Source organism: Mesoplodon bidens (genome assembly GCF_964165515.1).
Source record: "Mesoplodon bidens genome assembly, chromosome: 15".
NCBI lineage: Eukaryota > Metazoa > Chordata > Mammalia > Artiodactyla > Ziphiidae > Mesoplodon > Mesoplodon bidens.
In genome coordinates this window covers 45,944,065-45,970,446 of record NC_138171.1, presented here as the reverse complement: position 1 = coordinate 45,970,446, position 26,382 = coordinate 45,944,065, and the positions used below count along the sequence as shown (strand labels likewise).

General features: G+C 52.1%; 1 protein-coding gene across 1 annotated transcript in view; it reads right to left on the bottom strand.

Annotated features, from left to right (window-relative positions):
• GTF3C1 (general transcription factor IIIC subunit 1) overlaps positions 1–26,382 on the bottom strand; it is a 72,263-nt gene that overhangs the window by 25,499 nt on the left and 20,382 nt on the right. The window contains exons 7-21 of the mRNA XM_081257938.1: positions 20,713–20,871; positions 18,978–19,093; positions 17,606–17,912; positions 16,641–16,855; positions 13,910–14,046; positions 12,064–12,217; positions 8,980–9,083; positions 7,820–8,004; positions 6,081–6,335; positions 5,668–5,813; positions 4,392–4,489; positions 3,803–3,899; positions 3,507–3,684; positions 644–785; positions 141–276 (exon numbers count right to left, since the gene is read on the bottom strand). Coding sequence (XP_081114064.1) covers positions 141–276; positions 644–785; positions 3,507–3,684; positions 3,803–3,899; positions 4,392–4,489; positions 5,668–5,813; positions 6,081–6,335; positions 7,820–8,004; positions 8,980–9,083; positions 12,064–12,217; positions 13,910–14,046; positions 16,641–16,855; positions 17,606–17,912; positions 18,978–19,093; positions 20,713–20,871 — 2,429 coding nt within the window. The remainder of the gene's footprint in view (positions 1–140; positions 277–643; positions 786–3,506; positions 3,685–3,802; positions 3,900–4,391; positions 4,490–5,667; positions 5,814–6,080; positions 6,336–7,819; positions 8,005–8,979; positions 9,084–12,063; positions 12,218–13,909; positions 14,047–16,640; positions 16,856–17,605; positions 17,913–18,977; positions 19,094–20,712; positions 20,872–26,382) is intronic.

Here is a 26,382-nt window from a genome sequence, read left to right as displayed (position 1 = left end):
GTAATTATTTGTGTCTCTGGTCAGTTTTGGTTTGGCCAGTTCAAAAACTGTGAGCCAGGAAAGGGAAAGGCAGGTGAGTAGCAATGGCAGCCCCCCCAGGTTGGGGCCCGGGGATGGATGCCCCCATCCTGAAAGCCCACCTTTTTGGCCTTGTCGATGATGTAGCTGGTCCAGATCCAGTTTCGCTTTAGGTGTCCGTAGAAACTGGAATCGAGCCCAGCGGCTCCCAGCCCATCTCCGGGGATAAAGCCTTCATCTACGACCTCACGGCTGCCCCTGGAAGATGGAAATAAACAGAAAACAAGCCCTCCTTGGGAAGTGAAAAGAGAGCTCATGGAGTGGGCAGGGGGCATTTATTATAACTGTTACCTTCCCAGAAAAACACCTGGCAGGTGGAAGTAAAGGGCTTGTCAGAAACCCAGACTGTTATGTAAAATTCCCAATTTCTGCACTCTGGCTACTGGTTCTTTTTATTTTTTGACCATAGGTGAGCTAACTACAGCATGGCTGGGGCCAGATGTGAGCCACGGCCTCGGCACCGGAGACTCAGGCTTCCGGGCCTGACAGGGAAGCCCGATGGGGGGCAGGCCAGACCCGCTGGGCTCTGCATGTGGGGGAGGGGCGGGGAGGGGCGGGGACGCACGCGGTATACTCCATCATGGCACACTTGCGCTCCAGGGTGTGCTTGTCCATGGCGCTTTCCTGCTCCTTCTGCAGACTGCCCTCCTCATCGCTGCCCTGATCTGGGCCGCTGTTCTTCCGGATGCGCGGGCAGCGCACCACGCCTAGGAAACCAGACACAAGCCCCGCTGAGGACACCTTCCTGCCACGGTCTGCTGGCCACGGCCTGCTGAGGGGTGGCGAGAGAAGACTGGATTCCCTTTCTGTGACCAGGATCCCCACCAGGGGAGAGGGTCTGAAACTGGTGGACCTCCTTGCACAAGATGCACAAAATGCAGAAGGCAGAGAGTTAAAGCTGGTCGTGAACCTGAGAAAAGGGCCCGCATGCAGCCTGTACTCTACTAAGGCAGCAAGGCGAGCAGGCAACCAGAGAAACCCCACGCCTTCCTCCTTCCAGGGGGATGCTCCGGGGAGTTGTGTGTCGCACAGAGGAAGTGACGAGTGAACACGGCTGCACACGGTGGTGGCTGCCAGGGTCAGGCTGGTGGGGATCTAGACAGTGCGAGGCAACATCACAGTCTTCCTGGGCGCACTGGGCTCCAGGAGCAGCCAGACGTATCCTGAGTGCCCCAGAGGTGCATTAATTTCGTTGGGAAATTACATTCAGTGATTCCACAACAAAGCATCTCTTGCAAGGAAATATAAAATACGACTAAAACTGTTGCTTGCGTCAGGCCAGGGAAGGCTATGATAATTTGCAGACTACCGAAGAGCCTCTCATAACATGGTCAGCGGGAGACTTTGGCCTGGGTGGTGGCGAGGGGCGGCGGGGAGAGCCCATGCCCTGCACCTCCCAGCTGGAGCTTTACGTGAGATGTCTGGTTCAAGCTTCACCTCAGCCCCACAAGGCAGTGGTGGTGTTCCCAGATTAGAAATGAAGAAACTGAGGCTCAGGAGGTTACAAAGAGCTTACCCAAGGTCATGCATTTGAATGGACCTTGAACTTAAAGAGGACTTCAGGCGATGCTTCGCCTTGCACCACCAAGCTGCCTGTGGGAGACGCAGATTCAGGCCCTCCCCAGGGCTGCTAAATCCAAATCCCTGGACCGCGCCCATTAATCCGCATTTCAAGGGGTTCCCCAGGTGCTGCCTGTGTGCACTCATGCTCTGGGAGCCCCACTTTAAAGGATGCTCACATCTTATTATTGATGGGGAAGAACCCCCTCAAATGTCGTTGAATGAAAGGACAATCAATGCCTGATTAACGGACTCAATAAGCCCCCCACATTTCGGTTCACGAACATGAGAAGGGATGGAAATTCACCAGTTGTCAAGCCTGAAAAACTTTGGTGCAAATAACATACTGGTTCGCAAATTTTTATCTAGGTATAAAATGCAGGGGAATAAGGGCACTTTAAAATCTGCCCTGGTAAAAGCCTAGCTCACTGCTGATGCCAGAGGATTCTACAAAACACTGTTTCTAAAATTTGTCTGAACCCATTAAAGTATCTATACAAGTGCTCATTAGCCTATTGGCATTAAACAGTTCTACCCAATAAACACGTGGCTCCTGCTTTGCAAAAATCAAAGTGTAACCTTGATCTTCCAGCTCTGTGACAGAAGGAAGAGAGGGAGTCCTCTCCCAGGTGCAGATGGAATGTGGCATCCTTTTCCTCCTGGGACAGGCGGGAAGAACAGAACTGACGAAAACTGGCTTAGAGGAAAGAGCACAAGACTGGAGGTTCTAACGCCTTCTACAAACCCTCCATTCATTCCACAAACAGTTACGGGATGTCACCTATGTACCAGGCACTTTGAGACACGCTGGGGATACAAGCCAAATTTCCTGTACTCAAGGAATTCCCAGAATGACATCAGATGACAGTAAAGATGCTGGAAAGGCTTTCTCGGAGAGAGAATGCTTGAAGTAGGAGTGGCCACCTGCAAGGTGAACATAGGTCGGGATGTTCCAGAGAGAGAAGAAAAAACAAGCCAAGGCTTAACTCAAAGCCCAAGTCATCTGACCCACTGGACAGTCTGGTCAGTTCCTCCTCCTAAAGACCTCCCAACCTGTCCTCTGGCCTTCACTATCACCAGCGGACCTCTCCTGGACCTGAATCACAGCGCCTAGCTGGTCTCCCTGCTTCTACTCTGGTGCCTCTCAGTCTGTTCTCCACACAGCAGCCAGGGCAACTCTGAAAGACCTGAGATCTTGGCTTACAACCTCCAATGGCTTCTCGCTGCTCTTAGAACCAACCTGAACTCTTCCTGTGTCCTGCAAGGCCCCAGAGTCTGCTTCCTGCCTGCTTCTCCATCTCATCAGCTACCACTCCCCTCCCACGCACACCGGCCTCTTCTGTTTCTCCATCAACACTCAGGGCCGTTGCACCTGCCTGGGATGCTCCTCCTCAGCTCTGGTCACGGCTGGCTCGGCCTTATCCTTTAGAACTCAGCTCAAAGTCTCCTCCTCAGAAAGGCTGCTTCTGACCAGCCCAGTTAAACACCCTCGATTCATCACCCGGTGTGTTTCCTCCCCAGCTCTTATCACACTCTGGATCTCAGTGTCCTCGCCAAGACAGCATAAGTCCTGTTGCTGTGTGATCGGGTGCAGGAAAAGACACACACAAGGTGTTCAATAAACACCTACAGAAGGAGCAAATGAATAAAGACAAAAGCGAAGCAGCGTGGGCTCAATGGGGTGGAGGGCTAGTGGCCCTCCCAGGTAAGGCCCACCACTGTCCTTTCTAAGGGAGCTTCCAGGACACTCCAGGCCTCCAGGGGACAGTCGGAAAACCAGCAGGCGGCTTCTAGTCTCTTCTAGCTCTAACTCCCGCTATCCCACAGAAAGGAGGGAAAACAGCGAGTCCAGTAAAGATGGATGGTACCTAGTGGGGTGTTGAGGCAGACGCACTGCAGATCGAACCAATAGTTCTCCACGTCCTGCATTGAGTTCAGGACGTAGAGACGCCTCTCGAAGGGCCGGCTGCTGTGGGCCAGGTTGTAATGGGGGTCACAGGTGGTGGTGTCCACGATGACCACGTTCTTCTTCAAGAAGATAAAGACCTACGAGGGAGACACCGGATGGGGTGAGGGGAGAGCCTCAGCCTCAGCACCGGGTGAGGTGTCTGGACACTGCGCTTAGCAGTCAGGACCACCTTCATCTGGGCCTGGAGGCTGTTACCTGATCTTTATCCTGAAACTTCTCTGTGGGCCCGAACTGGAGCAGCCCCATGTAGCACAGCTTCTGGAGGTTCTCCACCACCGAGAAAATGTAACGTCTGGAAAACAGAGGGGGGTGGTGGGTTCTTAGCTGTCGTCAGGGGGTCTGCATGGGGGTGAGGGATGTGACTTGCTTCTTCTCTCTTCGACCAGTGGGACCTTGAGGACGGGCCTCGGGCCTGAACTGTGCTGAGACCCAGAACTCCCATCCCAACACCAACCAGGGCAACGGGGCACTGATCCTACTTGGGGGCCTTGAGTTCGAAAGTAAAAGTAACAAGAGGGAAGACCCACCTCATTACTTGCAGTCTTTATCAGCAGATTTTACTTTAAAAGAACCTTGAAAGCAAGTACTAAAATGTCCCAGCCCACACTGCATTTGCCTCTGCGCTTTATGTAGAAGGCACAGGTGGCTGAATTAATGACCTTGGGTTGCTACAACCTGGCAGGCAGAAACCTTTCCTCTTCCTGGTCAACGATTACTCAGAAGCCTAACTCCAAGGGGCCTACCAGGACCCTCGGCCGCCCTGAGTCGGCTGCAGGGACCTCACCTCTTGTACAGAAGCTGTTGCCGGATGGGCCTGGGGAGAAAGCGGATCAGCGTGTGCTTCTTCAGAGGGTCGTTCAGAAACTCCTCGAGGTTGTCCACCTGAGAGGTGAATTTCAGGTTCAGCTCACCCTCAAGGACAGGGTGAATTGCAAGAATTGTGAAAAAAAACACCACTACTTTCCAGGCTGTGGTCTCGCTGAATCTGGCCATCCGTCCCATGGGGACAGAGCCCCCTCTTGCCTGTCGCTCCAAACCTCCCACATTTCTCAGTCCTGACGCCCCTCCCCTCCAACCCATCTGCCACACTGCTGGGTACAGTAAACAGGTGGCCTCACTCACTGCTGGTGGGCATGCAAAGTGCTAAAACATTTCTGGGGGACAATAGGGGAATATATTTATTCATATTAAAAAAAATTAAAAACGGATGAAGGATGCTTATGGCCTTTAAAGCCAGTGATTCTACTTCTATCCTTAACCTAAGACGAAAATTTTGGAGCTGCCCACAAATACGTCTAACAAAAAGTATTCATCAACATGTCACTTAACACCACCAAGAAACTGGAGCTTAAATGTCCAAAAATAGAGTATTGGTTAAATACACTAGGGTACGTGCATAAGAAGGAATACTGCAGATTTACTTAATATCAAGTTAAAGCAACGATGTGGAAAATACAATACATTGTTCAGTGGAAAGAACAGATGATAAAAGAGTAAATACAGTATGGTCTCAATTCAGTTTTTTTTAAAAAGGAAGACCTCACATATATACACATGCATTACATACAAACATGGCATAGGAAGAAAAAGGCTAGAAGAAAATGCACCAAAAACACTAGCAGTGATACCTCTGAGTGATGAAGTTATAGCATTTCTATGGTAATTTCTATTTTTTCCTTTTTCTGTATTTACCAAATTTGTAAAAATATATTTTATTGCTATACCATAATTGTCTTGTCTTTTGACTGATCTAGAAGAACAAGTCTTTGAAATATTTCCCTTGACTCACCATCTATCCATCCACCCAATCTATTCTGTCTGCCTTTCTTTTTCTTTCTCTTTCTCTATCTATCTATCTATCTATCTGAACCACTCTATCTATCTATTTAGCGAGCCACTCTATCGATCTATCTAGCCTATCTATCTATCTATCTATCGAGCCACCCACCCAGCCAGCCAGCCAGGCAATTGCAAGTATTTTCCCTTGACCAGGTGAGTGTAGGCCCTCTGGTATGGAGCTGAGGGACCAGCCCCTGAGAAAGCCTGGGAGTCATCGGTACCTTGTAGCTGACTTGCACAATCTGGGTGAAGATGGAGAGGGGCAGGCAGAGAAGAATGTCGCTGACCAGAGCCCAGCCGAAGCCAAAGTCCTTGTGGACTGGGACGGGAGGGATGTAGCGCGTCCACGAGGCTTCATCCACATACACTGGGAGAAAACAGGGGTCAGTCCTGAGACAGGGTCCCGGTCATGATGCTGGTATCGCCTCCCAGTAGGTCTTGGTTCCCTCTCACCACAAACTAGGGCAACACCCTCCTTGTCAGGCAGGAAGCCTGGAGGCTCAGCAGTTTGGATTATGTCTTTGTTTTGATCAGGGCAATAATGGGGACTCAGCCAGTTCAGATCATAAGGACAAGGAACCACCATGACTCCCCTCTGGACCCCATTGTGGCTTGCCTGCCCAGGGCATCTCACCGGTCTCTGTGGAGAGCTCCACTTCACCCTCCCGGGTGGCTCCATCTTGGGTGTCCTTGGGTGGGGCATCGGAGGAGGCCTCCAAGTTGCTCCCGGAGGAGGATGGGGCTCCCGTCCTCCTTTCGCTGCTGAAGCCCGGCTTCTCCACCGTGTCGCTGGCAGGGTGCCCATAGATCAGGTACCACAGAAACATGTGGATCACCCGCAGGCGAGGCATTTTGGGCAGAAACCCTAGAGAACGCCCAAGTCCAGGAACTGGGGCAAGAAAGGAGGGTGATGCTTGAAAATCCCAGATTCAATTAAGTTCAATTCATTCAAAAACTATTGAGTGCCACTGTATCCCAAGGGCCAGGGAGACGACAAATGTTTTCACCCTCACGGGACTTACTTTCTAGCGGGAAAGGGCAGACAGTAACAAACTATCTAAGACAGTACATCGGATGGAAAGAGCGATGCAGAAAATAAAGCAAGGGAGGCAGAGGAGGGCTGTAATTCTACAGAGGCCTGGAAGGTCTCACTGGGGAGAGGCCTTAAGGGACGTCCTCGAGTTGGTGAGGGAGCGGGCAATGCAGATACCTGGGCGACATGCCCCCCAGGGCGAATGCAAGAAGCCTGAGATGGGGGTGTGCTTGGCACATTCGAGGAAGGGCCAGCCCGAGCAATGGGGTGCAGCCAGGAAGGAGGCGTGCGCAGGAAGTGAGCCAGAGTGTAACAGGGCAGGGGGCCACCACGACAGACCCCAGCAAGAGGACCTGAGGCTGATGGGGACTGTGCAAAACATCCCAAAATCTAGGTTCTTCTAAATAGCTTATTTCTTTGACACAAAGTGCTCCTTGACTTTCCCCAGTGAAAGGAGACAGGTGAGAGCCAAGGGAGGCATAGGAACAGGGTGGTGAGGAACAGGGACTGGAGGGCCCCTCCTCTGCCGTCAGGCCTTGACCACGCGAGGAGCTCTCGGCTGCCTCTTGTCCACTCAGGCGCACATGCTGCTCCGCTGCGCTGCCTCGTGCACAGGTTTCTCCCTCCATCTATACTTTCTAACTGTGACACCTTAAGAGTCTGGGATAAGTCCATGTGCCTGGAGCCCTCAGCAAGGGAAGTCACACAAATGACCTCTCCTGCTCAGAATCCCCAGGTTGCCGGGTCCCCCACCAGGACGTTTCTGCCTGACAGAAGTCTGTGAGCCGTCACCACTGCCCTCCTCCTCCAGCTGCATGCTGTGACCAGCAACTACAACTACACCCCAACTGCGAAGGCCCGGCCGTGGGCACCGGCCCAGCACAAGCTGACGTCAGAGCAGCTGGGTGTGGGGTGAGGGGAGACAGCCCTGTTCGAGATCTGCATCCCAGAAAATTAGATGAATGCTCAAACCCATCAGTGGCTGTAACTACCAGAGGCTTGTGGGCTCAGGAAAGGCAGAGAGTTTCTGTGGTTTACAGAATGTTCCAGCCCAAGGGTATGCAGCACAAAGAGTTAATCTTCGTGAACAATTCCTCAGGTTGGGACCTGGCATAATTTCACCTGGCCCTCATAACAGCCTTGTGAGGTACTCCGGGCAAGAATCACCCCCATTTTACACAGGAAAACTGATGCCAGCACGTGACCAGCCCCCCACGACCCCAGCTGTTGATTCAGACCTGACTCTCTGCCTACAGCCCAGGGCTCGGATGTGCCAATACCAAGTGACTCAGAAGACCAAACGAAACACAAACAGACCCTGACAAGAAGCTGCTTTTTACCTACAACAGGGTGATAGTTTTTCAGCTGGGTTATGCCCATTTTCTCATCAGTCTTTTTCACCCGTCCACTTTCTACTTTAGAGGAAGCATTCAGCTGAGAGTCTCCTGATCCTTTTGGGTCCCCTTTTCCTTGACTTTCTTCTTCAGCTTCCCCTTGAGGCGCTGGAGGCTGGGGCGCTTTAACCCTGAAGTTCAAATATAAGATGTTAGAAAACCAAAGGCTGAGAAAGGACAGGGTCTGTCCTCAAGAATTTGGCCCTGGGGTTTCAAATCAACTGCCTGTAGGGGCCAAACAGGTGATGTAAACGGATAAAATGTGTCAGGGCACTGGACATTTGGGGCTGACCTGGACAGTGGACCCCCACCTACGGGGCAGCTGCTACCTCACGAGAAGGGCTGCCCAATGTGCTGGGACCTCTGACACTTTCACCAATGCCAGAAATCAGGAATTTGACATGAAATTAATTGGTAACTGATTCAAAGCCCCTGTGGCCAAGGCATGGCAGGCCACACAAACCAACATCTGTGAGCCCAGGCGCCACCTCTAATTTAAACCCAACCGAGAATGTTCTCCCACCGAGCTTTCTGCCAGTCCATTAGGTGGTTTATGAACAAAATGACAGAAGACCTCAGAAAGGCAACCAGAATCATTCTGAGCTATATTATAAACTATGCAAGTCTCACATGTCATAGGGCCTATGACTTGGAGCACTCCGTTCACACTCTATCAGAGAGCATAGAATTAAGAATGTTAGCAGAGGGGAACTCCGCTCATTATTCTGTAACAACCCATAATGGGAAAAGAATTTGAAAAAGAATAGATACGTGTATAACTTAATATAGATATATATATAGATATACATATATATGTATAACTGAATCACTTTACTGTACACCTGAAAGTAGCAATATTGTTAATCAACTATGCCCCAATATAAAATAAAAATTAAAAAAAGAAGAATGTTAGGATTTTTTTCCTCTTAAAGAATCCAGAAATTGATCCTTTTTGAGGCTAGGGGATCATGAACCATAAACCCCAAACCAGTGACTTCACTGATCTCACAAAAGTATGAATAAAAGGGCTTTTGTGGAAACTGCTTCAGGTTGGAACATAAACCCAGGCAGCGTCACTGTGAATTCCCATGGGAGCTGCCACTTGCCTGTTGGCTGTGCTTGAATTGGACATCCGGAAACGAACCTGCTCGATGGCACTTCTCACGAGAGGGTCGTTCTGGTCCATGGACGGGTGCACCACCAGATCCACCTGCGGAGAGAGGTCAGGGGGTCCCAAAGGGCTGGGGAGGTGCCAGGGGAGACTTAGTTCCACAACTCAGTTCCCTGGTGGAACCCTGGTTATACCTGCTGTCACTGACACTTCCAAAAGGCAGTTATGAAACGGGAAGTGAAATGCTAAACAGTTTGCCCTTACAGTTTCTGCCATCAAGATCCCTCAAGTGCCCAAGCCAGAAAGCTCCGCCATCCATCATGTGCCGCTCTGACTGGTTAGGAATTCTGCCCTGGAAATCAAGCCGTCCGCCTTGCAGCCCCCCAGCTGGGCTGTCACGGCCCACTGGTCCCGGCTGCTACCTGGGGGGCTGCTCCCGACGCCCCATCCTGCTAGCTGAGCATTTCCCACAGTTGCTCGGGAATCCTGAGGGCTTCCATCTGGAAGAGGTAAGCGGCTTTCATTAACCTCCTCTTGCTGAGAGTGTCACTGGGGGACACCTGCCAGCTGTGCCTCTAAACAGAGTGACAGAGGATTCAGGGCTGCCTTTGTTGTTTTAGCTTTTCCAAGGTACTGAGGCTTAACAGTAAGGCGGCTATCGTTTCTCGAGTGATAACTAGACTGACAAATGGCCATAACTCAGTGGGGCTGAGCAGTAGATGGGAGTGTGAGGCCTGGGCCCCAGGAGACAGCAAGGTAAGGTTTTCTAAACAAGTAACTCTGGCCAGCAGGCTTCATGACCAAAACGGCCTGAAGAGGGTGGGTCACAGGGGACAGGTGGCCATGCCTGGACAGGGACTCCAAAGGCCACACGTGGCTCCATCTCTTCTGCTCCTCACTTGGGAAATGGAGACCCTTCCCTGCTGCCCTGCCAACCGTTTTCGTGGTTTTGTGAGGTTCAAATGAGATACAGTTAGGCAACACCTCAGAGAATCTATAAGCCAGGTGCAAATACAAAGCATTCCTAGTTCGCCACTTTCCACAGCCAAATGGCCGGGCCGACTTCCCAAAAGTCCGATGGACAGGGCAGGACACAGGAGCAACGGCAAAAGGCGGGTGCCGGACGCAGCAACTCCAGCCAGCGTGGCTCCCGCAGGTCGGCGGGAGCCAGCCAGCAGCACATGCTCTGGGTGCCAGAGAAGGTGCTGCCGAGAAACCGAAGCTTACTCTGGAGGCAGATGTACAGTATGGCGGCCTTTCCACCTGGCAAATGGGCTACTACAGTGGTAACCCCCTGGCAAGAGGCCCCCAGTACTGGGCCACTGATTGATCATCAGTGTTCACCTGGGACACTCACTCCTCATCCCCACTTCTTGCCCACTCGCTCTGGTACCACCGATGGATATGCGACCAGATAGGCATGGGGGACATGGCAGATGTCCATATGTCTATATAAACACAGTCTCTCTCCACTCCTAGGCTGGGGGAGATTTCATGTCCCGGCTCTCAGTTACTGCCTGAGGAGGCTGCACGTCGGAAAGACCTGCTCTGTGAAGACCAACAGAAATCAGAGGCATTGCTGCTGACCGGCTGGGCTGTTGTCCCCCAGTGAGAGAGGTCAGCACCAGGACCTCCTGCCATGCTCAGGGGGACGAGAAGCAGGCAGCCTGCGGAAGGGAGAGGGGCGATGTCAAGGGGACTCACTGAAGATATAAAAACCGATGAGCTGCCCAACTTGGAATGGCAGAAACACAGTTTTTAAAGTCATTTTCTGGTACTGCTCTATGTTTCTCAAATTTCAAAGTAAAAAAGACCAGAAATGACCTTGCCACCTTATTAAGAAAACAAAACATCAAAGCAGAGCTTTCTTAAGGCAGAGATTTAAAACACTGTCAGAAAAAAGGGCAGGAAATTACAAATGCCTATTCCGCAGCAGCATTCCCTTTGGTTCCAACGCCCAGCCGGGTATCTCAAGTGACTCTGACCCTGAAAAATTTATGCCTTAGAATATGTGCAAAGCCACTGAGCTGCAGTTGCTATGGGAATGGCCCCAAACTTTAAACTTTACAGAAACAGATAAACTGGGAAAGAAGAGATCCACTGTCCTCACTGGACGACCTGGCAACGCATGCTAATTGAGTCGCTGACATCATTTCCTCCGGGATATGTTTCTGCAGATTTCTGTGGCTAATGTTCTTGCTGCTTAGTCTAAACTTTCCACCTTTTTTTTTTTTTAAATAAATAAATTAATTTATTTATTTTTGGCTGCATTGGGTCTTCGTTGCTGTGCTCGAGCTTTCTCTAGTTGTGGCGAGTGAGGGCTACTCTTTGTTGCAGTGCGCGGGCTCCTCATTGCGGTGGCTTCTCTTGTTGCAGAGCACAGGCTCTGGGCGCATGGGCTTCAGTAGCTGTGGTACGCAGCTCAGTAGATGTGGCGCACGGGCTTAGCTGCTCCACGGCACGTGGGATATTCCCGGACCAGGGCTCGAACCCATGTCCCCTGCATTGGCAGGCGGATTCTTAACCACTGCGCCACCAGGGAAGCCCTAAATTTTCCACCTTCTAAATGCTGCTTAACTTCTCCCAGTGCTAGTTAGCTGAACCTGGATATGCCTCCATTTCCATCCTCTCCTTCGAGGCTGGCTGTGGGGCAGGACACCTGCCTTGGGCTGCACAGGCTGCTCTACAATCCAAGCAGGTTATTCCTCTTTTCTGTTTCCAGCTTCCACAGGAAGTGGAGATAATCCGTTGCCCCAGGGAGGAGGCATAATGGGAAATTCCGAACTATCGGCAGGACAAGGATGTGGGAAGCCGGGTAAGAGAACACCCAGCACGAGCGGTGGTCTGTGTGGTTACCTTCTTTTTTTTTTTTTTTTTTTTTTTTGCGATACGCGGGCCTCTCACTGTTGTGGCCTCTCCCGTTGCGGAGCACAGGCTCCGGATGTGCAGGTTCAGCGGCCATGGCTCACGGGCCCAGCCGCTCCGTGGCATGTGGGATCTTCCCGGACCGGGGCAGGAACCCGTGTCCCCTGCATCGGCAGGCAGACTCTTAACCACTGCACCACCAGGGAAGCCCTACCTTCTTCTTGATGCCGTCTTGGATGACTGTCGTCCGATACAGCCTCAGGAGGCCTTCCTCGGACAGGTTCCGCACCAAGCGAACGATGGACTTCTTGCAGCACTTGGTGGACACACCTTCTTGCTTCTCCTGATCCATGATCATCTTCTGAATCCTGCAGCATCACAAAATAAGCCGTTAATATTCCCAGTCTCAACCGTGGAAGGCCTTTCTAAGCCCAGGCAACCGACACCTGCCTAATGGGATCTAGCAGAAAGTAGGGGAGAATTAAAGGGTGTTTCACCACTGAAAGGATGACTTAAGATAGCAAAGATCATCTCTCTGTGATAAATGAGTTAGCTAAAGACAAGCCACCAATCACAGCAGCTTCACGTTCTGAGCCTTTCACCAGGAACTAAAGAGATTACATGATTTAAGACAACGATGGTGGAGAAACTGAGCTCCGTCATGGAAATCTGTCTTCACTGAGTCTCCATGCTAATTCAACATCCAGCTAAGGAATGTTCCAGTTTACCACTGTTGACACTCTCAGATCTGAAGCTCTTTTGACTCCTCTCCTCACGTATCTTCTCTCTAGATGTTACTGAGTCACTATGGTGATGTTTCCATATCACTACTCATAGAATGGCAGGTCCAGAAGGGATATTAGGAGCACCTAGCTCCATCTCACCTGCACAGAAGAGGAGACCCAGGCAGCAGTATCCAGAGGCGGTCTCCCCATCCCCTAGTTAGAGAACTCACATCCTTGACTCAAGGGTAAGGCTCCTTCTGAGCGAGTGGCTTTGACCTTGGCTGCCCAGAAGCTCAAGGATGCCTCCCAGGACGTGGTGGTAACAGTGGGTTAGAAGGACCAAACCAGGGAGCAGAGCCTCCACTGCACCCTGGACACAGAAGCTCCACATGTGTGTCCCCCCCGCTTTTTTAAATAGATCTTCATTGGAGTATAACTGCTTCACAATACCGTGTTAAAGTTTCTGTTGCACAACAAAGCGAATCAGCCACATGCACACACGTCCTCATATCCCCTCCCTCTTGAGCCTCCCTCCCACCCCTCTAGGTCATCGCAAAGCACCGAGCCGATCTCCCTGTGCTATGCTGCTGCTTCCCACCAGCCATCTATTTTACATTCGGTAGTGTATATAAGTTGATGCTACTCTCACTTTGCTCCAGCTTCGCCCTCCCACTCCATGTCCTCAAGTCTATTTTCTATGTCTTCCTCTTTATTCCTGTCCTGCCCCTAGGTCCTTCAGAACCATTTTTTTTTATTCCATATATATGTGTTAGCATACGGTATTTGTTTTTCTCCTTCTGACTTACTTCACTCCCTACAACAGACATAGGTCCATCCACCTCACTACAAATAGCTCAATTTCGTTTCTTTTTATGGCTGAGTAATATTCCATTGTATATATGTGCCACATCTTCTTTATCCATTCACAGTCCCTTTTGTTTTTGTTTTCATAAAAGATTTTGTTTGAACAAAAGGCTCCCTGGAGAACTAATAACAATGTTTCTAAGCTCATGCTATTCCCTGCCTCCGTTTCCTCTCACCCCTTCCTGAGCACCAAATTCCTAAGGAAGGAACAAGGCAAATGCACTTTCCCCGTGACCTCTGTTTCCTGCTCCATCATTCTCTCCCTGTCAAGTGTATGGATATTCCTCAATGTCTACACTTTTCAAATCACACAAACAGACTGCAAATCCTCTCTACCACAAAGGGCTCCTGTGAGAATCTATGCAGCAGAAGAGAGATGCAAATGCCTCTAAGTCATTTCTGTGGATGGTGATGACTGATTGATGTGGGATTTACTATTAATGCAAGACAGACAGACAGACTACTCCTTACGTGAATAAGCTCTCGATTAAGCGGAGGTTGGTGACAGCCTCTATGATCAGATTCCTGCGTTTCAGCAGTCGGTAAGTCTCATGGGGTTTGTCTTGGCCTGGGCCGTGCTTCCCAGTCTTCTGGGAACTGCTACTCTCCTAGAACAGGGACCAAAAGCATGAGAAAACTATGGGCTCAGCAAGGTTTGGGGGCCAGACACCACTCCTGCCAGTACGCTTTCCCTCCTTACGGAACTTCTACGCCATATTTCAAGAAAAACAGTCAAGAGGATTACTGCCCCCATAGGATCCCACTACCCCACTATTTCAGTGCTTTGTAACAGCACAGACATCTGCCAAAAGAGGAGCCCAGAACCTTATGAAGATCAGCTGGTTTGAGAACAGAAAGCAGAGGCATCTACTCCAGCCCTTCCCGGGGAAGGGGACCGCATTCACTCTTTACTTGGTTCTTCCGCAGTGGAAGGGAGGAAATGGACAGACTGGGGGCCGACCCCCCGCCGTCACTCTGTGGGGCTTCTTCATCCAGAACTCTCAACCACCTCATTATTATGGTCCCCATTTTACGGAAGAGGAAACCGGGGCTCAGTGAGGCGAAACCACCACACCGGGTCCCAGGGCGTGAACGTGCGCCAGGACGGGCTTCTGCCTCCGCCTCAGGGAAGCCACGGGCAGCCTCTCTGGGAACATAAGGGAGATGCAGAGGCAGGCTTCCGAGTGGATCAGGATGAGTGGCGAGTGAATGACGGGGAGGAGAGCGGACGGGTGCCCTCCCCCACCCCTGCTGCCACGCCCACTGCTCTCTTCGTGGTTCCTTTTAGCTTCCAGGAACTTAGAATCTGAACTTGCTCCATCTGCCTTTGGATCAAAGATGCTGAAGCCCAAATGTGCACCCTGAAGGGAAAGGAAATCATAACCCTCACGCACTCCTGGCCAGTCACTCAGCATAATTCAGTGCCACTTGGCAGTCCCATGGCCTGTTTTGCTGGATGCCCTCCTCGCTTGGAGAAGCGCTTCCAGAGAATGAGAACACGCTTGAGGAGGCGCCTTGGGCCGGGGTCCCATCACTTCCCTGCAGGCACCGGTGCTCTGGAAGAGGCTCGGTTCTCTCCTGAAGGGGGCGGGGCTCGAGGGGCGAAAGAGTCACAGATCCAAGAAGGGGCCCAAGAGTGGCAGAAAGACTTTGGTTCTCTCTTGCGTTTCAAAGCAAACATTTTGGAGGAGAACCACGCGAGAAAATCTGCCTGCTTTCCACGGCGCTGCTGCAGAGCAAAGTGATCACACGCTTCACCAAGGGACCTCCAGACAGCACAGTTCACGCCCCTCTTCTCAGCAAGTGGGCAAAAAGAAGGACAAGGTTCTGCCATTACTCTGGGGACAGATTTCTAAGAGGAAGAGAAAGAGCTGAGCTAGGAAGCTAGCAGCAGGACTGGCAGGGCCTGGAGGGAGTGTGCTGCTGGGGACACGTGGACCTCATGAGGAGGTGCAAAGCGGGTGGCAGGGCCAGGATGGCAGGGAAAACCTTTGGGAACTTGGTGGGATCCACCTGCCAGCAGGTGCTTCAGGTGGAGACAAGACCAATCATGACTTGATAGAGTCATGGCATCCAATGATAGGATACAGCTAGAAGGTTCTAGAAAATTCCACAGAAAATCTCCCCCAACCCGTGCTCCATCACTCCTGCTGTAGGGAGAGAACCCAAGCTCAGGCTTCCACACCGGAAATGGAGAAGCAGGGCAGGGTGGGAACTCCACACCCACGGGTTCCACTCTCCATTTTGTCATTAACTGAGCAGGCAAGTCCCTCAGTCCCCAGAGGCTCTGCTCGCCTCCTCCTGACCAGAGCTGGCTTTCATCTTACAGGGTCGCTGTGAAGCCCGAACCAAACAGCAGCAACAGCATCAAAGGCCACCCTGATCCCAAGTCTGTTCTGTGCTGGGCAACTGAGGCACCACTGGCCATATCTGAGGCACCTTCCAGCCACCAAGGACAGCACTGAATCACATAATGACAAAGGCATTCCTGTGTCAACTGCCTTTTAATCCTTCTAATTACACTGAGGAAAAAGTATTGGTTTGATTCTAGTGTCTTTAACACTGTGAAGTACAACACTATCTGACCAGAATGGACTAAGAAAGTTTTGTTTTCATCAGATCTATTTTACGATCACCTTCTTTTTATGGCAAATGATATTGGCTTTTCATCTAAAGCAGGGTTTTTCAACCTCAGCACTGCTGACACTTTGGGCTGGATAACTCTGCTGTGGTTCACTCTGCATAGTCTAGGACATTTAAGAGCATCCCTGGCCTCTGCCTACGAGATGCCATTAGCGCCCTCTCCCCGACGTGACAACGAAAAACGTCTCCAGACACTGCCAAATGTCCCCCGGGGGGCAAAATCGGCCCAGAGTGAGAACCACTGATTTAAAGTAGCCATACACATTTTTCCTTCAAAATAAACTGAAGTAGAAAGAGTACGTTGTTGGAAATTTTAAAACCCTGTAAATAATATGCAGGTGATCTCTGCTAAGGTGGGCTGCGTGAAGGTGGTGTGTCAACGAGCATTGCATTCCTACCGTAGAGGCCCCCCCACCTACACTGCCCGAGCATGTGGCACTTTTACGATTATTGATTTTGTTGTTGTTGTTGTGATTCTTAAGCACAGAAAAGCCAAGGCTGACGTCCACCTGCCAGAGGCTCCTTCCTAGAGGAAATGCCCTCCCCCATGGGCACTCACCTTTGGGTTTTCAAGCCTGACCTCTTCGATCACGGCTATGTCGCCGCTGTGACTCTCCATGCAGTGGGAGCCCAAGGACACGCTGGGGTCTGAGGTGCTGCTGGTGTCCAGGAGGTTGTCCCCCCTGCAAGAGCTCTGGCAGCCTCTCTCAGCAGCTCCCAGGGAGGAAGACGGATGCTTCTTCAATGGGTGAAGGCTGATGACTTTCCACCCCCCTGCAGTGGAGGACAGGCATAGAACGGATGAACCGCGGCCACAGCAGGGGCAAAGTGAAAGGGGCACTTCTGCTCAGCTGCCGGACCAGAGCCCCCCAGGCCAAAGGAGTCCATGTGGTCAGTTTAAGATGAGGGAAGTGGACCAGCAAGCAGCGAGCCGCACCCTCCCGACCCCGACCCCGACGTGCACATCTGTCATCAGCACCACCCTCTACGTGTTTCAAGAAAAGTATTCCATAACTAAACTAAAACCCCAAGGGCTTCTTACACAGATTGTTGGAGGGAAAGGGATAGAGGACGTTTAGGGAATTCCATCCCTTTAATAGTCAAAACATAACAAACAAAACATTTGCCAAGGGGACTTCCCTGCTGGGGCAGTGGGTAAGACTCTGCGCTCCCAATGCAGGGGGCCCAGGTTCAATCCCTGGTCAGTGAACTAGACCCCACATGCATGCCACAACTAAACGGAGCCCCGGCACAACCAAATAAAAGCAAAACAAACAAAACATCTGCCAAGGAGAGATGACTTGCCAGCAGCCTGGAGACAGACCACACAAGCATCTCCTAAGCTTATGATTATGTGATGCACGTGACACCAACAGGTCCCTAGTTAGGGCAGCACCAAGGTCATCCTCAGGTGTCTGCTGCACTGAACGTCCCCAGAGCCAGGCGGGATAGGCAGCGGCTCAGACTGAGGGTGCGCAACCCCCTGCCCACGCCCCCTACCCCCCACCCCGAGCACGCCCCTACCCTTCGGGGTGGAGTGGTGAGGCCGAGTCCTGAGACTGCCGTTCGAGAAGGACCTCGAGTCCCGCTGCGATCCTCTGCCTCTCCTCCTGCCGCCGCGGGCCTCCTCCTCGCTGTCCGACTCGGAGAGGAAAGCGTCCTCGCCCTCGGGCAGCAGGGACTCCTCCTGCACCGAGGCCAGGCTCACGGTGGTCAGCAGCTCATTCCGTGCCTTCTCCCTCTCGTACTGCCGGCTCAGGTCGCTCTCCTCCGCAAACACGCAGGAGATGTACTTGGTGGTCCGCTGCCGTCCTTCATCCTCCATGAAGCCCTGGAGGGGACGAGATGTGTCTAAGAAACTGCAGAGGACGGCGGGACACCCAGGTGTTCGGGTGACCGGGCTTCTGCGGTGTCTATTTCCTTGTCATTCCCACGTTCCCCCACGTCTCCTCCACCTCACGCCTGGGCCCCAGCTCAGCCCCTCGTGGGTCCTCCTGTCTCGCCATCCCTCAGGTTCTGCTTCCACAGGAAGCAATCCTGACTGTGTGTCTGCTCTAGGAGACTGTGAGCTCCCCGCTGGGCAGGGCCCTAACTTGGCCTTCCGCAAACCCCCAGGGCCTGGCACAGGACGAGGCCTACGAGAGACGGTCAATAAGCAGAATTGGACGGTTCTTAACTGTTGTCACAGACTCGGAGTCAGGGCCTTGAGGTCCCCAGCTCCATTCGGCCACTGCCGTGGGGAGTGGCGGTGAAGCTGTCACTCAGTTACTCCCCTTTGTCTTCTACAACAGGGGAAAGGGATTTTCTGCCCTTAATGGCAGAAGGAGTAACACCTTTCATGTACCAACCACACGCCAAGGACAGTGCTAAGTGCTGCACAATCATTAGCTCAACTGTTAACACTGCTTTCCAGCAAAATGGCCAAAAAGTTGGCAAGAAGGGAGCGAAGCATAACAGGCTGAGATAGCAGGTCTGGGTCCCGAAAGGGGACACCAGACACAGTTGGCCAACTCGGTGTCCCCAGGACCCAGGCAAGGAACGTAAATGACAGGGAGGGCCGGGCTGGGACTGAGGCCTGGGGGGTGCCCGCTTTGTCTCTGGGTGCCGTCGGAAGCGCCACCTCAGCTGACACCCCACGCAGGAGTGGGGGACCTGCTCCCTGGGCTGCAGCATCTCCTGCTGACTTTTCAATGCTGATAACTCATTCAATTTTCAAAAAGCGAAAACCAACAAAATCCACAGTGGGGGTGGGGTGGGGCACACTTGTGGGCTGTGTTCAGCACTGCCGCCCTCCCTGGCAGCCATCTGCCTCCTTGACCGAGACGGAGGGCCGCCCTGGGCTCCCTTCAGAACCACGCTGTGTGCACATCTGAAGACAACGAACTCACGCTGTTACCTTGACCACTTTGAATCTCTGAAGGAGACGGCACAGCATTCTGGCTTCCAGCTTTCCCACGTTCATAGCCACTCGGATTTCAGCTTGGGAAATGCCTTTCGTGCCACGACGCTCAACTGTGTGAAACAATACGCTTGAACCCCAGCCTCCACCACGGAGCCGTTCTGCACAAGTCAGGTCCGTTCCCAGACATTTCAATGAGGGGAAACCGACAGACAGAGTAAGACACCTGCCTCCTCCCACCCTCCCCTCCCAAGACTCTGAACACTCGACTCATTGCTCATTTTTAAGCGCTCACTATCTGACTCTTCCACGTCAAAGCTGTATGTCAAGCAATCGACGCCTGATCCACCGAGCTCCAGGGACGCTGTTTTATCCTGCAGCAGGAAGAGTGTGCTTTCACATGAACGAACTTTCTCAGCTAAATTAAACTGAGCCTTTTAAAAAGCACCGGAGGGATTTTTAAGGAAGAACATCTGCCCATCCTTCTCGGTAGACTCAGAGGCACTACCGACACCGATTATTGCCTTGTCCCGTAACAGGTGCCGGCCAGCAGGGGCCACAGAAGGAAATCATGCTATTTGGCCCTGTAATAAATGACCGAAAGGCAACTGTGCTCTATTACTTGCTCTGTCTGGTGTGTCAGCTCCTGCCCTGCTACACGCTGTGCTATTACTGTATCTTCCTGCAATGAGCCCTTTCAAATGTACTCGACTACTCAGGGGTTGGGAACTCCAGGAAGGAGCCTGGGGGTGGTGGCGGTGGGCGGGAGCCCCTCCAGCAAAATACTACAGGGCAGACTTCAGGGCAACACTCTTGGACCGTTCAGAAAGAGCTTCCCCTTTATTTCCTGATGCGGCATACACTGGAGGCCGCCAGGTAAAACCAACCTAGATAAAGGCAGTTTTGCTGTATTGTCCACGCATAAAAATAAACAGCAGAATGGAAAGACGTGACTAGAATGTGTTCCTACGTTAAACTAGTAACATGCTAAAAGCAGGGATGAAAGGGTTAAGGACAGCATTTCTCAAACTGTGTTCTGAGGAACAGATCCTGAGAGATGTTGAAGAGTTGATGGAAACAGCCAAACAGCCTTCCCTAAAGGCTGTGCTGATTTGCCAGGTGCTTTCGTACCTGCTGGCTGAACCAGATCTCCTGCAGCCCCTCCCCTTCTACTCTAGACATCCTCCGCTCCACAGGGACCTGCGGCCACACCATCTATGGCACTGGGTCACTGCTGTCTTACATAGATTTTAGGGGATTTAGGGGAAGGGTGAGGAATGGACAGAAACATGTTTCCTCCCCCTTCATCACAACAATCCCCAGCCTGCAATGATTCCAGACCAATTTGAGAAGTTGGTAGGTGACTCTCAAATCTTTGAGTAGTAATATTAATAGGTAATTTTTTTAGTGCTTTCTACGTACCAGGCGCTACACCAGATGTTTTAATCCTACTTATTCAGTCCTCTTACATGCTAGGGGAGATATCCCCATTTTACAGATGAGGGAACTGAGGCTCGGAGACCTTGCTAAAGTCTTCAGCTGGTGGACAAGGGGCAGAGCAAGGACTCAAACTCAAATCTGACCCCAAAGCCTAAACCCTCAAGGGGACCAGGGAGCTTCCCGCTGCGTGACATTCTCGGCAGCAGGGCCCTCTTTCAACATATGACCAAAACACACCTCGACTCAAAGCTCAGGAACCCTGTGTATATGCAGGTAGGAGAACGGGACTTACTGAGTTCGTAGGTCTGTGTGAGCATGTCCCGCTCGTACACGATGTCCACCGGTGGCACGGCCTTGGAGATGGCCTCCTCGTCCTCGTCGTCGTCCTGGTCTTCGACCTTCCGCTTAAACTCCTTCAGCAGCCTCAGGCAGCGCACCATGACATCGGTCCCTGGGAACACAGGCACACGGTTCCATGATGACAAATCAGTGCGGCCCTGGGGGAGGCAGCTTCAGCAGACCCAGAGGCCCCGAGGAAGGCCGCACAGGGCAGTCAGCTTGGAACATTTAACGCGGCACGCCTTGGGGCACGAGAGCTGAATACTGACTCCATAAAATTGCTTTAAAAACAAAAAACATATTATTAGTGAACAAAGAAATGCAAACGAAAGGAATAATGAGGGGCCTGTTAAATAAACAGCAGCCTCTGCTTCAGACAAGCTCCATGACTACAGGAAACGCGCTCGTCTTTTCCCATCACCGCCCCCCGCTCCCCTGAACGGTGCCTGGCACACAGCAGGCACACGGGCGGTATTGCTGAAAGGATGAATACAATTGTCTCCCTTTTAAGCCAATACCTGTTGCCACTAAGGTATGGCAGCAGTGTGAACAAGTTCTATGACCTTTCCAGAGCATTTCGAGAGGCCTTTAACTCCATGATTGCCAAGGTTAGGAATTTACTCTAAGAAATAACTCAAAAGGAGGCAAAACTGCCAACAGTAAGAGGTCCACACAGAACTCTTTATAGACCCAGCTTCTGTGAATAATATTAACAATGACCAGGACTAAGGGGCAGGACACGGACGACAAGTCACCACACTCTGCAGGTGAGCGCCTGCCTTCAGACAATCACAAGGCACCGGTACTCAACCTATGGAAGCACCATGTGGGGAAAATAACAAGCTCACGCCTATGGCTGTAACACGAGAGGTACAGGAAAAGGAAAAGCATCTCGACACTACGTGTGTTAACTCCTTTGATCCTGACAACCCTAGGAGGCAAACAGATGAAGAAACTGAGGTACAGACGCGTTAACTTGCCCAAACCCCCAGTAGCCTGTGACAGGGGCTAAGTGACTCAGGCAGGTGCCAGGTCTCTGATACGGAAGAGGTGGTGTCCTGTGATACTGACAGCTGGGAAGCAGAACAGCAGCCCCTCAAGGATGTCCACGCTTTCACCCCTGGAACCTATGAATATGTTACCTGCCGTGGCAAAAGGGACTTGAGGGCATGATTTAAGTTAAGGCTTTTTGTCGTGGTGCTGGTGGTCAAGGATTTTTGAGATTATCCTGGAATGTCTGGCCGGGACCAGTATAACATCAGAGTCCTTGTAAGAGGGAGGGCAGGAGGATCAGTGTGAGAGACTGGAAGATGCTACGCTGCTGGCTTTGAAGATGGAAGGGACCACGAGCCAAGTAATGCAAGCCGAGTCTAGAAACTGGAAAAGGCCAGGAAATGGGTTCTTTCCTGGAGCCTCCAGAAGGAGCACAGCCCTGCCGAAACCTCGATTTTAGTCCAATGACAGACTTCCAACCTTCAGAATGATAAAATAACGAGTTTGTGTTGTGTTAAGTCACTGTATTTGTAGTCATTGTTACAGCAGGGCTATCAGCAGCTTCTCCACCAGCGTCCACCAGCACACCAAGGTGCAGAATCCTCGGGTACCAGGGCAAGGAGCAGTGGCAGTCTCTGCAACCCAGTGCCTCCTAAGCAGGAGCTGTGCCACTGAGGGTCTTGCTGTGAAGGTGTGTGGAACACCCACATCAGGGCAGCACAGACTGACGTCTGAGCAGATCAAGCCCAATCACCCCAACTCGGGCACGGGATTCTCTGTAGGTGGGGGACACAGCACATGGTTTGCAAGTGAAGTTCACAAGCAGTAAAGCATCTCAGGGGCCTGATATCAGAGACTTGACCCTCAGAGTCAGACCAATCAGAACCCTCCGGGAGGGCTGGCCTGGGGCCAAAGGTCAGCAGGTGTGCGGGCACCCTTGGCAGGGCTCGGGCACCAGCTGATTCCCCTCCAATACCGCCAGTGAGAGAAAATCCCCCAGTTCTCGACTTTTCATGAGAAGAAACATGAAGCCCGCGCCTGGCACAGCCTCCCTGCCCCTGGCTCCCTCTGCGCCTGCTAGGTCCTCCCTTCCTGCTTCCAAAGCTTTGCGCTTCGCTCCCGGTGCCTGCCCCGGCCTCTCCCTCCCAAGAGGGAAGACCTGGGAACGAGGGGACTCCTGGGCCATCTGAATGGGTGAGAACTACTTCAAGGCTCCGGGGCCCAGGGCTGGGCTCTCCCTGTGGCCAGCACCCCCAGCACGTGGGCAGAACACTGGCCGCCAAGCCACTCGCCACCTGGTCTTCCTCTCTGTCCTCTACCTTGAGCCACTCCCAAGCCCCTCAGCCCCCCTCTCACCCCTAAGCTGGTGCTCACAGAGCGACTTCCTCTCCCAACAATAAAACCACCACCACTCCTCGGACGCCTGCCGGGTCCCTGACGCTGATCTAAGCTCTCCTGGCGGGTTATATGGGTTAGTCCTCATCACAGCCTTAGGAGGTGGGCTACCATCCCCGTTTCACACCTGAGAACATGTGGAGCCAAGGGATCTGCCCAAACTCCCATCCCTTAGCAAGTGAGGAGCTGGGATTTACTGGGCAGTCCAGCCTCGGAGCCCAAGCCCTAAACCTTTGATGACATACGGCCCCTAATTCAAAGATGCCCATGTGACTGAGAACAGCAGGTGACCCGGGGCAAGGGCCAGCCCGCCTGAGGGGTGACACAATGCAGCATTTATGGAGGCCGACGGACTCGCTCTCAGGCAAGAGCCCAGTGTGACTCTTTCCCACTTTTATAACTTCCTTAGGGGCTAATTAGCCAAGAAAAGATACACAGAACAGCCCTCAAAGTAAGCTAAGTGGAAGAGGAAAAACGTTACTAGTACACTCGTGGACTCTAAGGCAACAAAGGAAAACGCCCTCAGCCATCAGCTTTCTGCTCCTCATGCCCAGGGAGTAGCTGTTCTCACCTGCATCCCCCATCAGAGCCTTCTCCTGATGGCTCAGCTGCGCCCTCTGCTGACAGCCAGGATGGAAGGATGCTCAGAGGAGAGTGGGGATAAACGGGCTCCTGGGTCAGGCACATGTGGGTTTCAACCTCAGCTCTGTAACTCTGGGGTGACTTGCTGTAGCTCTCTGTTCCCCACTCAGTGAAATGAGATGATGATGTTCTCTCCCTCACGGGTTAGTGTCAGCGAGACCCGAGATAACGTCTGTACAGAGGCTGGCGTGGAGCCGTGGGCCAGGCACTGTGTTGTGAGCGTTACAGAAATTAACCCATCAGATCTCATGATCTGAGGCTGGCAGGCCCCTGTAAGCTGCACTGTCCAGACGCGGAAGCTGAGGCACAGAAAAGTTAAGTGACTTGCTCAAAGTGACGGAGCTGTGAAGTGTCGGAGGTAGGATGTGACCCAGGCTGTCTGACTCTCAACTAACATAGCAGTTGCTCTTAATGGCATCACTGGCACCTAGCACCGTGCAAGGGCATGACAAACAGGAGCTGAACTCAAGATGGTTGGTCCCTTCCTGCCAGGTAGAAAAGCCCCACAACTGGCCCACGGTTAGGGTGACCTGGCTCCTGGGTCCCATGGGAACTCTCCCCTGCTCTGGTTCTGAGCATGGGGCTCAGGAAGGTGCCGAGGCAGGCAGGCTGCTGGCTGGGGGAGGCTGAGGGTGACACAGGAGGACCAGGCCGCTCCCTGCGACTACACTGGGAACTGTGAGCCCCACGACCAACTAGGAGCATGCGACCCAGTGGGGGGAGGGCGAGTCCCAACACATGGCAAGGGGTGAGCTCCAGCATCTAAGGCTGGGCTGAGCAGGAGGCTGCTGTGACTCATCCAGATGGCGCCTGAAGAGGCTTGGGGCCACAGGGTCTGCAGCTCTGCCTGTCCCTGAGCACAGCTGATTTCTCTGCCCTGAATCCCAACTGCACTTGTTTCTGTATCCGTCAGAGAGGTAAGCCCTGGTCATTCACCCAACGCACTGATGGCCGCAACGTTTCCCTTTCCTCAGGCCATGCCATTTGCATCTTTCCTTTGGAAAACCTTGCGTGAGAGAGAGCGAGCCTGCGCAGTGGTTAAGAATCTGGACTCTTCTGCCTGAGCTGGTGTGGGAACCTGGGCAAGTTGGTCGACCTCCCTCAGCCTCCACTGACTCACCTGCAAACCAGGGCTGATGAGAATGTCAGCCTCGTGGGGCTGGGGGAGAGAGGCAGGAGAAAAAGCAGGTAAAGGATGGGGCACAGTGCAGTCTGAGCTTCATGATCCAAGGGACCACTTGGAACTTGTTTCACTGATCTTTATGTATTTCCCATAGTTCTAGAGTTTTTTCCAGACTCAGAATTTCTATTTTTATTAAAATCCCTTCAGCTCATACTTGCCTCTTTTTTTTTGGCTGTGCTACGCAGCTCGAAGGATCTTAGTTCCCAGCCAGGGATCAAACCCGGGCTCCCTGCAGTGGGAGCGTGGAGACTTAACCACTGGACCACCAGGGAAGTAAGTCCCTCATACTTGCTATTTTTAAGGATATTGTTCTAGAGCACAAGGCAGCTGAGGTCAAAGCAGAAGGGGCTCGAGCAAGACTGGTCAGCAGACTCACGCAGGTGAACGTGGCCTGTCACTCCATTTGAGCTGCCACCTCGGTTACCTGCAACCGCCCTGGAGGAATCGCGGTCCCACTGATGTCGGCCACTGACCCCTGGGAGCAGGGTTTTCTTTCCAGGAACAAAAGGGAGGAGAGATACAACCGGCCAGATCACTGCTCATGCTCTCAAACACACAAAATTTTAGGCATTTTGCACACACAAAAACATGTGGCATGCACTAAGGTCAGCATTTCTACACAAAGGAACCACGCAGTCCTTCTGTGTCAATGATCCAGGAAGGGCTCCACCTTAGCATGAAAAGTGCCTTAATTTAGATGTCCTGAAGATCCAAAAAGGAAGAAGGGAAGGACAGAATCTTTACTAAGTACCTGGGATGGGCCAGGCACTGTGTTAGGTCCGTTCAGAGGCTATTTTACTTAATCATCGTGTGAATTTTCCAAGTTATTATCACCATTTTAAGGAAAAGGAAACGGAGGCTCAGAGGGCTCAAGTGATCTAAGTGGCCTCGGACCCAGCAAGTGGCCTTCCTTCCACTCTAGGCCACATGGTTGGGCCTGAATTTCACATTTCTATCAGAAAGCACTGTTCCTTGTAAAGGAAAAGCCAGAGCGGCTGTGACATAGAACCAACAGCCCGTGTGTCTCACATTCCCAATGAAACATCTCATCCAGCCTCCTAGCAGAGTGGTACCCTGAACTGTGATCAACCCAGGGAGGAAGAAAAGCAACAAATGAGCCCCAGGACAGACTTCCTCTTAGAGGGTCACGGACAAAGGGACAGTCCTACTAGCAAGCCAAGCGGAAGTTATGTAAATTCAGAGTGTTACCCCCTTCACCCCACCAACACACACACACACACACACCCCTTGAATGGGGCTGGGTTGGTCAGGGCTGGGGAGTTATTCAGATAGTCTGGGAAACTGAAATTATAAGCAAGCCCATGGGACATTCTAAGGAGGTGACTGCCTTGGGTACCGGCAGAGAGGCCTAACCAGAGATGGGAGGACAGCATTCAGGGCAGCACCCAG